At 34.5% G+C, this 13,608-nt stretch overlaps 1 protein-coding gene across 1 annotated transcript in view; it reads right to left on the bottom strand.

The window, feature by feature from the left end:
- Nucleotides 1-13,608, bottom strand: part of EYS (eyes shut homolog) — an 870,143-nt gene that overhangs the window by 706,261 nt on the left and 150,274 nt on the right. Inside the window, exon 8 of the mRNA XM_065834576.2 lies at nucleotides 7,461-7,575. Coding sequence (XP_065690648.2) covers nucleotides 7,461-7,575 — 115 coding nt within the window. The remainder of the gene's footprint in view (nucleotides 1-7,460; nucleotides 7,576-13,608) is intronic.

The raw sequence follows: 13,608 nt of genomic DNA, 5'->3' as shown, positions 1-13,608 counted from the left end.
ACAGGAGAAAGAAAGGTTCCCTCCTCTCTTTTCTCTCCCTCATCTCCCTGAAGGAACTTATTACCTATGGTGAAGATAGTTCTTTTTATTACTATGTAAGCTTCTTCTGCTTTACTGGAGAACATGATTATTCATTTGTGCTCACAATTTTACTTTGTTATTGAAATATCTCAGGTTCACCATAAAACTCCAAATATAACAGTGATGGCTTTAATACGTGGATGTGAGGAAAAAGACTGAAAGAATATAACATGAACAGCCGCAGAGCCATCTGCAGGGAAAGATTTTAGATGCCAATCTTTTCAATTATATTATATTTTCTGTCCTGTTACAGTGGATCATACTATGCGATATACACTATTAAACGCATGTCCATGTAAAAAAGCGAAAATTAAGTGAATGAAGAGCAACTGTTTGAAAGCACATAATTAGGCGATTCCTGGATTAGTTCTGTTTTATACATATAAGTATTTATTAACCAGTATTCCCCAGGCATATGGAAACACCTGACGTTTACTCCACACATTTCTGCAAATAACTTACAGAAGTCAAAAACATTACTTTTGGTTTTGCTTAGCTTCACTCGCCCTTAACAGCACTATCTGCTTCCTCTGCGCTGTGTAACACTAGCCAGAAATTAGCAGCAGTCACTGCTGCTATTTTGGAAGGTACCAGGACATTCATTGATGATGGCTCTGTCATAAAATTTCACATTTAAGTGTCAGTACAACTTCTCAAAGAAAAATTAAATATTTGCTTTGAATGACCAACAGTAGGTGTAATTGTAAATTCTACAATAATAGTACAGATCATTGGCTCTTTCTTTTATGCTGCTCTAGTGTTTATTTGCTTACCAACACAGCCCTGCTATTCAGGCAATATGTAAGATCTGCTTACTCCTTCTCTCTAGTGTGGTGCATGCAAATGGAAATGGACCTTACAATGGCATTGCTTTTACTCCATCTTTTAGCTTCAGTTTTGGTGCCTACCTAACTCAATTCCTTTGTTAGCTGTAAGCACATAACCTTGCATGAATCAGTGGTTTGTCAGAATGATTGGACCAAAGGCATATTGACAGAATAGACTTGGAAACACTATGCAAACCATGTTAGTTGGAAGATAGTTGCTTGTAACATAGTAAGGTGCAATTAAGCCAAAACAAAATGCTATAAGTGAGCATTTTTACACCCTGTAAAAAGTGGAATGCATTTTTAATCTGTGTGCCCTTCTGTAAAGTGTGTGTGGCAGATCAGAAATAGGAGAGAATTTGTAGCCATTTCAAATCTCCTGCTTACAACTACTGTAGGTCTGCACCTTCCTTTCCCTTCATGCATTTCTGTAGGTAGTCATAACTGGCCTATGAATTCTGTAAATTCTATGCAATTCAGTGGATGAAGCCAAAGAACACAGTCTTTTGTCTCTCCCAAGAAAGTAAAGACTAGTATGACAGAACTTGACAGTCTTCATACAGTTGACTTTCCCAACACTGTGAGCTAGAAAGAGTTCATCTTCTACAATTTGATAACTGACAGTTCTGCTATCCTCATAATCTACACTAAATCAATTAATTTTTTTAGTATCATTTCCCGCTCCCCCCTCCCCCTAACTTTTAAACTGATAATTCAGGAAAACAAAACAAAATAAAACAAAATACATACACGAAAAAACCCTCAGGGGATCTTAAGCATAGATAATTCTTTTGCCTTCTTGGATAAACAGATACTTAGATACTCAATTCCTCCTTGGGACCTAGAGGAAACCTTTCCAGTTCTCAGGTCTGTATTCCCAATTTAACTGTTTTTACGACGCAGTCTGCTTGTGTGAGAGGCATTGCTGGAGCCAATCCAATTCACTGGGAAAACTCTATGCAAATCACTGCATATCCCCAGGTAGTTAGCCTGGGGCAGCAGTATGATCAGCATGAAAGAAACAACAGCTCACTCTTCCCCATCAGCTGCCTTTTGGAAACTCTTTGTCTTTTCTCCATCTCCACATACGGATAACAGATACCTATAGCAATAAATTGCTTCAGACACTCAGATTAAAAACACTGAGGAAACAGTATCCACCACAAATTGAGAACACTGACTTTTCATTTATAAAATCCATTTAAGAAAAATAAAATTTGCTATGAGAATAAAAATGTCTATTGAAATGTATCTCTGTGGGCAGATTTTTTTTTTTTTAATGTTTTTAAGAAGCAGCTTATCATATAGCAAAAATACTGCCAATTAATAATTTTATTGAATAAAATTCTACTGGAATCTGTAGTTTGTGAACATTTTAGTAACTGTAGAAGTATGGTTATGTTAAATCTGTTTTAAATCAAATTTTTTCTTAAAACAGTGGCCCCTGTCTTCTGTTAATAATACTGAGTAGGTGTAGGTGTTTAAGATAAAGTTGCCAAGTCAGGATAGTATTACATAAAAATTTTCTTATGTGATGGGTATCAAAGAAAAATAAGCTATATTATATTTTGTTTGGAAGTTCAACAGTGATCATACAGTTTTTGAAAGTTGATTCTGGAATTGCAACTGCAAAACAGGAGGAATTCAATACCGGTGTTCTTGCAATAATTGACAAACCAATAGTAAATTATAGAATTTTACATAGCATTTTTTGAAAGAAGACCTGTTATGTTCAAGTACTCTATTTGACATCTGTTAAAATGATATATCCAAATGATATCAAGATTTCTTAAACTGAGGGAAGGCTGCAATCATATCTTTCTGTATTTTAGAAAACAACTAAGAATGAAAAAAGTGTATCTTCGATTATTTTTTTTAATGTTTTGACTATTTATAGTAACTCTGGGAAATACAATCCTTTTTCCCAGACTTCAAATATCAGTGGAAAAAGTCTGCTGTATTCACTACTAGAAGCAATTCACAATAACTTTTCCAGCCTTCAGTCTTCTGTGGGATTTGGGAGTTTTGGATTCCATAGTAGTAGATCCTCATGAAATTTAATGTCCGATGAAGTTATTCACTAGGACAGGACAGATGTGACCTGGCCTTGTTGATCTGATGGAAAACTGCATTACACCATATTTTATTACCTAACAATTTCTGAAAATGCTCCTGGTATAATACGTAGTACATACAAAAAGCAGCTGCACAGAACTGTGCACAATACTGTTAGCACTTCCTTGCTAACGTGGCTTCAACATCTTCTTGGCACCCAGATTTAAATATCTGAAATTCAATTGTGCCTTTTTTGTTTCTTTTGAGGAAAAGAGATAGCCCATAGACTGGCTTCGCTTTGGGAATCTGTAGATATGTTTAAGAACATAGTTTTAAAGCATTGTTTTTCCATAAAACTCATTGTTTTCCAGCCTTATTAAAACAATTTGGATGATAGAACTGCATATGATATATCCTCCACTGACAGTCACAGAAGTATGACCACTTAGAAATGCTTCTATATACTAATCTTCTACTTATGACAACAGGGACTGTCTTTCTGTCTTCATCAATAGCATGGTGTCAAATTTAATATCCACCTTGAGCTCAAAGTTGTTTTATTTGTCACTGACTATCAGGAAACAGTCACTACTGTGTAACTCACACTATTTTTCACATGCATACAGTATTGAATTTGCCTCTCCTAGAATTCATTTTTTTTCCTTGGTATAGCCTAACAAGAAATCCTGATCAGATTTGGTTATTATAACATTTTTTTCTGTGGTCATCAGAACATTTCAACAGAAAGAGTTTTGTGTTTTAGAAATAGAGAGCAAATTACTGAATATAATAAATGTAAGCAATTACTATTAATACTATAATTACTAGTAATTAATACTAATTAGTGATCAACAGCCTGTTACAGCAACACTGAAAAATAAAACCCTTTCTCTTTGAAACATGATATTTCGAAAATTATTTTGTTGTGTGGTTTGGGTTTTTTTTTTTTTTATTTGTGAGATGAACTGCTTCATGCCACTTACACAAAAGCATTGAATGTTTCAGTAGTTCCAAGTCTGCTTTTGTAAAAAAAGAAAGTATTAATCTAACAGCCAAATTTCTCTCCGCTGGACTTCTAAAACTACTCATCAGTATTAGATTTTCTAATAATATTGAAAATACGTATTTTCTATGGGTAAAAAATGAATTATAATCAAGAAATTCATAACTTAAAGAAGAAAAAAAAAATATTGGCTGGGCAGAATCCATAGTTATTTGTGTGTTAAAAGAGAAGTTAACCTATAATTGAGGTACAGCCACTTATCTTCAAAATAAAGGTACCACAACACAGACTGTCAAGAAAAACGGTAATGACTTTCAGCTGTGGTTCTATGTAATGTATATTTTCAACACAAATTTCAGTAATTTTTGTCTGACTCTTTTGTATATTCATCCCTTTCACCCTCTGTTTGCCCACTCTTCTTTGTCCATCTCAAAGGCCTTCTGTGCTAGTTTTCAGGTACTATACCATACCATTCTCTTCTGAAGGCATCAAAGTTTTAACAAGAAAATCCAGCCTTTGTTGTGCCAGGTCATTTAGCTCCATCTTATAGCCTAATTCAGTGTCTGCTAAGGAAGTATCACATCTTACAGTTATCATGGAAGTGTATTCCTGTGGATTATTTTATGAAAACATTTCCTGCTCTACAACTAATGTGCTTGTCTCAAAGAGTAATTGTTAGCACATGTACTAACGACACGAAAATTTGATATCCAATTTTTGTTTGCTTTCCTAAAACTTTGGTTTAAAATTTCTTTTTGTGCTTGATCAGTATTCACTTTGATGTCTGCTAATGTCATATACATTGTACTCACTTATTAATTGTATCACTTTTGTATTCTAGTTGTTATACTGTAACTTTTGCTATTGCTTCTTATAAACTGGCATAAGTAGTTTAAAAGAGCTAAAAACAATGTTTCTATTTTGAATCTAATATTTCTATAATGTAGGTAAGTTAAATGGGAGACACAAACCTCTTTAAATCAATATATCTTTTTCATAGACCCTTTTATTTCAGTGCAGCAGAGCTGAACTCAGTATTTGTTTCATCTGCTGTCAACAGAGAGAATTCCTTGCCATCTATTTTATTCTTCTGTGGATATATTATATATATTCACAAAGCAAGAACTATGTTCTTTTAAGTATGGATGTTTTAGTACTCTATTAGCATAAATATCTGATATGCAATGTTTTGCAAATTACCTCAGATTGTGTTAAAGTACATTTATATACTATTGCTCTAGTTAAGATATATTTTTAGGTAGCATTAAAAATATTCTTAAAACACAAACTGTAAAATAATTTTCATCAGAATTAAGAATTTATCAGATACAGAATACTTATTTCCTTCAGCAATACAGTATTCATTAATTTCTGAAATTATAATTTACATGCACTTCAATATCTTTATCATGCTCTTAAATACGATTCTTATTACAGATCTGTTATATATCTCATTATATACCTGTGGAAGTGCAAGTATGTGAATGAATAACAGGTCAGTTAAGACAGGGAGTAAGGGAAAGGGCAAGATGCAGCAACTGGGAGACTGTTATGCAGTCAGTAGCAGCACAAATTTGTTTCTTAGTGACACTTTAGAAGCCCACAACAGTATCTGACTTAGAATGTGCACACAGAACTAGGTGCAACAATATGAGCTGGTCATTTTGAACAAATCACTGGAAGCTTATTTTCTCTTTGTTCTTATAAGTAAATAGGAGAAACAATCCTTGGTCACCTGTATGTAGCAGTTTTCAGATCAGGTAAGACTCAAGGAACATGAGAAAACACAAAAAATCAGATGGGAAACACTGGGGTAAAAATGTCAATGCCTCTTTAGCTTTTGACTACAAGCAAAGCAATGATATTTGGACTGAATGAATAATTACATGAAAGGAGTATTCAGAGAAACCGTCAGGACCTTGAATACATCAGCAGGCTCTAATTGGCCTGATCAGCCTATAATCATCTTTCTCTGCACTCTTCCTTGATGACTTCTTGCCCTTTTGTCGCAGGTTTGACTGTCTGTTTTCAAGGTCAGCTCTGATGTGACCCGGCACTGTCATCTTGAATCACCTTACTGTGAAAACAGAACTTGCCTCTGAGATGTCCACACTTTCTTTCACTTACTTATGAGCTTCATTTGAGCTCAGGCCTTTCCACTAGATCCTTTTCAGAGCTATTTTGCCAGTATGGCAGTATACAGCTCTATACCTTGCTGATTCTGATCTGTTGACTTCACTACCCGACTGCAAACCTGCTTCATCACTAAGGATTTTTTCTGGTGATCACTGGGTATTTGGATGAATCTGTGGATCTACTGTGTTCTTGTGGGTATTGAGGGATTGTGCCCCTTGTTGGTGAGGACATTGTCTCTGATGGCTCTGCACACTCACAGTTCCAGTTCTCCTTCCCTCACATGGTACACTGCTCTTCCTGTTCCCTGAAGAAAGGAATAACAGTAATCCTAACACATTTTGTCTGAACACCTAAACAGATAAGTGGAGCAGGACTAGATAAATGGCTCTTGGTAGCCATGCTTGTGGATGGTGGTGGACAAGATGTCCTCTGGAGGTCCTTTCCAATTTCAAACATTTTGTGACTCTGTACAAGCAGAATTGCAACCCTGGAATTCAGCAGGGCAAACTTTGGCCTTTTCAGAACACTGGAACAGGCTGCCCAGGGGGATTGTGGAGTCTCCTACTCTGGAGACATTCAAAACCTGCCTGGACACCTTCCTGTGTAGTCTCATCTAAGTGTTCCAGCTCCAGCAAGGGGATTGGACTAGATGATCTTTCGAGGTCCCTTCCAATCCCTAGCATTCTATGATTCTATGAGTCTATGATCATCTCCTTTTATCTGCCGAATGAGTGAATGGTTGTTTACAGTAACCGTTAACTTGTTCCCTATTACTGCTTTGGAGAAACTATTTCCTCTCTTTTGACAAGCTATGGCCGGAAGAATCTTGGTATATGATGGATCTTGCTGAACATTTTCAGGAGCTATCAATATTTTGAGAATTATGTGGGGTTTTTTTCAAATTCTGAGTTGGAATCAACCTCACTGCACTGCAGTTTTGTGATCAAGCCTCAAAGTTTGTATTGAGTTCAAATGTGCAAATTACTGATTTTGATTAAAACAATATCAACAACAATGTACTTAATTCAAGCAATGCATTTTTAAAGGCCCCAATATAACTATGATTGTAATCTATGTGGATATTAGCACTGCACTACAATTAGTTATCTATTCATTTTACTATAAAAATACTGTTCAGTTCTCCTACTTGATATACTACAAAACACAGTCTCAGTAGAAAACTAATAATAAAAAAATCCGTAGTACCCAAGTGAATCATCCATGATTTGAATAAATAACAAACACGTAAGTGTATGTCGCTCTTCTCTTAGAGTAATGAATGCGTTTGAAGTTCTGCTTGTCTGAAGCTTTTATAATTTGGAACACCGAATTAGTTTAACTTGTATTAAATTACTTACTGTGAATCCTCCAATTATATTAAGACACAATCCTTCATTCAGACAGTTGATGCTGAGCAGCCTGCAGTAGTCAATTACTTCCTCACAGTTCTTTCCAGTGAATCCTGGCATGCAGCTGCAAATACACCAGTGTATTTTACAGGACTTGCATTTTAAAAGTTAATAGTATTTAATTATACTCCATAATTTTATTAAATAATGTTCTTGCCCTAACAAACCAGACCTCATATGTTATTTAAAATAAACAGAATGTGTTTTCAAGAAAAGAAAAATCAGTTGCATGATTCTGGATATTTTTGCTTCTCCATAAATTTCTTGTTTTTCATCGACTAAACATTTTAATACCAATGTTTCGTATAAACTTCTGGAAACAAAAACTAATCTCAAATTAGGTAATATTTAATAAAAAGCTATAAATGAGGATTTTGAAATCTGTTAGGATGGGTCAATTAAACTGTCAGAGAGGACAATTAGAACTATGACAATAAATTAAGTTTAAAATAGTTTCTGTCAGTCATTACTAGTGATTAACAAAGAGTAGTCAATAATGAAATGCTTAGGTATGCAAGAAAAAATGTAAGGAACCTGTGAAGAGGGCAATCTTTGGTTTTGGTTTTGCTTAACTGTAGTTCAGCATTTTTTTTAAAGGAGAAAACTAGCATTCTATTTTGTGACAGTTTGTTAGTTCCATGTGATGTCAGTTTTAAGTCTTCTGTGGTAAAAGGAACTGCAGACATCTCTTCTGCTTCATGTCAGCACTTGTCATCAGTAGAAGAAAATCCTTACCTAGCCCTCCAGTGTTTAAAAGAAAAACCCTATATACACAAAAAATAATGAGATTCAAACAGATAGTAAACAAGTCTTATTCAAAAGCAATAATGAAACAGTGTAGAAAAATATTTGAATATTTATATCGTGCTCAAAATATGTAAAGAGTAAAACCTCTCTTTGCTTTAAAAAGCAAAAACTCTCTTCCATGTTTTGATTGATACATTATCCCTGTCAAATTTACTGTGCATGTCCTTACAGACATGTGCTGTCTAAAGGCTCTTTCTGGTAGCGTGGAAAGAAAAGATTTAAGTAGAAGAGAAAGGAAATGGCCAGTTAGCTGAAAATTTGTGTTTGTGAAGGAAACCAACAGTAACAGATGAGAAGTTTCTTTAGCTATTTTCTGAGGGATACTTTATCTAATGACTCTACCCAGAAGCTGGAAATCATGAAGATGATACAGAATTGCTTCTGTTATATGACCTTGCTTCAAATGGATATGCGATTCAGTCATCTTGCTTATGTTTACCCATTCTAAAAAATAATGCCATGGTTTCAGAATGCATGAAGTTTCTCACAGTTATGTAGCATATAAAAGTTAAGGGTATATTTTCAATACCAAATGGTCAGGAAACAACATTCAATTGGAAGTATCTGATGTTAACCATATTTACTAAATCAGTTAAAGATGCCTGATCAGTGGATATGGCTATGCCCTCTAGCATGTCCAGAAGCTTAAGTCACTTATTAGTTTTCAATAAAGTATCAAACAGGCTGGATTTCATGAGAAACCCCTGGAGATCATCCACATAGTCCACGCATAGGACCATTTGGACAGAGGGAGGTGGATACAGGAAAACTTTCTCTAAATAGTTTCATTCTTTGAGACTAGTATAGACAAAACCACAGGAGGACACTATGGAAGTAATAACGTGTTACGTAATCCTCACCCTGCTCTTGAAAAAGTTACTCTTTGTAAATATCATAATTATATAGCTACAATTTCAACTACTTGGAATTAATATTATTGCAAAGTCTATTCTTAATCAAATTTCCAGTTCACTTATCATAGCTAAAAGGAGTTTTTCGCAATACTTAGCTGATTTTATTCCAGCATGTTCAAAGATATCAGATAGTTACATAATTATTTTTCCTTTTAAACAAAAACATCACAGATAGCAATTTGTTGTCCTTTGTATTGTAACACCATTCATCCATATTTTGTATTTATATATATATGAAAGGAATGTAATTTTTAAAAAGCATCTTTTATTATAATTCTATATTTAAATAACACTTAAAACCAAATCTGAGCAACTCAATTATGTTTGTTTTATTTATTTGTTTTTACATATGACCCAAAATTAGGTGAAAGAGCTCCTGGGTTTCTAGGTTCAATTTATTTTAGTAATCCATGACTGTTTTATACAATAAGTAATTTAGTAAGACTCTTTCAGAAATTGCTTCTTTTAATTTTTATAGTTGCTTGTTTTTCCTATTTTGTTTTTGTTGTTGCTTTGCAATAGACATGTCAGTATCAGAGAAGATGAGAGTAAATTAACAGCAAGAAAGTTGACAGTGACATTCCAAAGATGACACTAACAGAACAAATTTTCTCAGAATGCCATTTCACAATTTTTGTGACTTTTTATTGTCCTAAGAACAAGGATAACAGAAGAAGATAAAAAGTAAACAACCACCACTTATTGTGATGGATATCCTTGTTCACTAACTATTTGAACTCACCTTAAATTTTGACATTTAAGAAAAAATGCTGCTATTAGCTGTTTAGCACAAAGCTGTATATGATAACAAGACTGAAAGGATGGAACAAAGATACAAGATTGTCATGCATCATAACTGAAGTGAAGAAAATTATGTTGAGACTGTTTGGTTTTATGTTTAGAATGGAAAACAACTGCTTTCCCAAAGAAGAAACTATAAGTAGATAGAAGCTGAGATGATGATGGATATAAGAAGAATACAGCTTAGGCATAAAGAGAAACAGACAAAATAGGGGCAACCAAACCAAATTAAAAAAAAAGATTAAAAGTCACATCAGCTATTAGTTGAATTTTTATATGCATTCAGCCAAAGCCATGACATTTACTTAAATGTTTTAATTCTGTAAAAGTAGGTCAGGTAGTAGTATTACATGAAATTAAACACAAGGGTTTTTTTTGGTGGTGTAACTAGACATAGCCATAAACTACAGTGTTTGATAATTGTTACCAAAAATGAAACAAAACCTCTATTTAAAACTTTGAATGAGCAGCTCCAAACCTCCTGAAGAAAGCAAATTCATTAATGGCAGGTTTCCTTTGGGTAAAATGAGTTAAAACATGACTCACAGCCAGAAAGCTTACAAGTTTGTGACTTAAAAATAACTGAAACTGTTAAACCACTGTTCCTATAGGCATTCTGACATCATTCATTATTTAAGTAGCTAATGCAAGACTTACATTTATAAATAGGATCTTGAATCCTAAAAACGATATGGCAGATGTACTCTTCCATCCTGAGAGCAACCGAAACTTCTAGGCTGATGGACCACTATGGTCATGCATATGCCCCTTGGTCAACAGACAGGGCTTTTGACCAATGAGATGCCTTGGTTGAGAGAAGTTTCTTGGCACCTACCATAAATGACCACAGCTCAGAGTCAACTAGGTTATAGATGGAACCTGTCAGAAACCCTCTTTGAGTTGGTCTTCCTCTGAGGAGCAGATACGCAGTTAAAGACTTTCCTCCCTAGGCTGACCATCTAAGGAACATTCGCTGGAGACTGAGACACCTTATCAACCTGTGTACCCTGTGTACCCTTGAGAGTCCTCACTTGGCCACAGAGTGGGAAGATGCACATTTTGAAACATAACTTTGGAGTTTTTGGGATGTGATCACCTTGAGTTTGAGTCAGTTGTGTAGTAATTGAACTTCTAACAGGTATCCAAACCTGTGTTGTATAACATTATCAGAATGCTGAATAGTTTGGATGAAACCCATTTGTAGTTGGTTTCTGCTAAACAGCTCTGGTTAGAATAAAATCTGCTTGGAGCTTGTTGCCTGCCTAAATTGACTTTTTGGGTGCCTCCACGACAAACAGTAAAACCTACTGATTGTTGGCCCTCTCTAAAACTTGGCACCTCCTCTACATTTCAGCAGTCTGACTTTGACAAGACTGTAGCTCTCACAACCAAATTACTGAATCCGGTCTCTTTGTGAAAAATACATCATATTCCCTCAAAATGCTTTCTCTCACCTAAATGCCTCCTTCCAAGTATACAGGCATAAATATACACAGAATTTGCATTTATTTATTTAATATGTTGGATTAACTGGTAGAAAACTGATTTCATTTTCACAAAAAAATGAGGAAATAATTTTCATTTTTTTAACAATAAACATTAAAAAATATTGCAGTCACAAATTGAAGCCTTCAGGGCCTGAATGGCAAAACTAAGGCTGAGTCCAATTGGACTAATATCCAATGCTGTATTATTTATCTAATGTCAAAAGTCTGTAGTTTTAATATCTAGTTTAGGGCATCAGTCCAGTCTTTCTCTGTACAAAGAAAATTCAGAATCTCCAAAAGATGCTTCATCTCATCTGTCCTGGATATTTCTCTTCGGAAGAAATGAGACAATTTCTGGAATTGTTCTCTTCACAAAGAAAGTCTGGTGTACAGGGGAAAATTATGTGAATTGAATACTATCTAAAGTTTTTACTTAAACAGTGTGTACAGATCCATGCATTTGATGTTGTACAAAGTTGAAGGAGGGACTCTTCATTGCTCCATTCACAGTGTTCTCTGTAGGATATTTCCCTTTTTCAGAACATTCTTAGTGTTAAAAATAATAAACTTATAACCTATCCCATTTCTCAAACTAGCTCTCTACAAATGTCTCTTGCCTGTCTCAACAAATATGTATTTTAGAGACAGCAAAACTGAATGCATGAATAATACACAAATATTAAAATTAATATCTAAGCACCACTGATATTAATAAGATCTTAATGCTTGATATTAGTAGTAAACAGAATTGTACCATCTGAATTCAAAACCAATGCTGCTAGTACCTAGCTTTCCCACATAATTTAAGTGATTCTCTTGATAATCAATGTAAATCATAGAATCATAGAATTGTTTAGGCTGAAAAAGACCTTTAAGATCATCACATCCAACCATAAATCTAATACTGCCAAGCCCACCACTAAACCATGTCCCTAAGTGCCACATCTACACATCTTTTAAATACCTCCAGTGATGGTGACTCAACCACTTCTCTGGGTAGCCTGTTCCAATGTCTGACAAACCTTTCAGTAAATAAATTTTTCCTGGTATCCAATCTAAACCTCCCTTAGTTCAACTTGAACCTGTTTCCTTTTGTCCTGCAGATTGCTACTAGGCAGACCAAAACCCTCCATGCTATTCTCAGCCTCCTTTTCTCCAGGCTAAACCCCAGTTCCCTCAGCCACTTCACATAAGACAGGGTCCAGAGCCTTCAGCAACTTTGTTGCCCTTGTTTGGATGCCAAGTTGGTTGCTAATTACCCATTTTCACTTTCTCTTATATTGATATAAATAATTACTCTAATTGTCACACAATATATCAACGGAAAGACTGTCAAATCACTGTGCTTTTCCATAGCTATTTTTGTAAACCAGTTTCCACGGTGCAATGATGTTCATGGTAGAGACCATTTCTACCAGGGATTTGTGAAATTGTAAATTAATCCATCTCCATTGCACACAAGGCCTTTTTTTTAAAGAAAGTTAATCTACATCTTAATATTAATTGTTCGTGTTATGCATATTCTGAAATTTAAGCTTCAGGCACTATTTCACATGGATTCATGAACCAACATACTGTGTAAAAGATTGGCTATATAATGGTAAATTATTAGTAACTTATATCTTGGTTTAAAGTATTGGAAAATAAATTATAACCCTTGTTCTGTGGTCTACAAATCTATATGGGAATATCTAACTCTGTGTATATGTTTGTATGTAGATATGTATATATGTATTTAGGTGTAAGTATAAATAAAATTGAATATATTTTTATCTTCTTTGGGAAAATTGTAAACATAGTTCTACTCATATTTTGATTATAGAAACTTCTCAACTAAATCTATTCTGATGGACCATAACTTTATGTTCTATACTTCTGTTATGTACTTTGCAGTTTCTAAGTTCAATCATGATGTATTTTCAGGCTTTTGTGTACTACAGCTTTCAATTTTCTGCTTTTATGAATATCCTGAAATTTGAAAGTTGTTTACTGCACTTCAGTCATACTTAGCAGAACTTACTTCAGGTAGCCAGACAAAAGCCAATCAAATGTGAAGTGTATGAATTGTATTCTTTAGTCGTCTAAGAA

This window comes from Patagioenas fasciata, chromosome 3, assembly GCF_037038585.1.
Source record: "Patagioenas fasciata isolate bPatFas1 chromosome 3, bPatFas1.hap1, whole genome shotgun sequence".
Lineage (NCBI taxonomy): Eukaryota > Metazoa > Chordata > Aves > Columbiformes > Columbidae > Patagioenas > Patagioenas fasciata.
The sequence above is the reverse complement of the archived record's forward strand: the minus strand, read 5'-3'. Positions and strand labels throughout refer to the sequence as shown.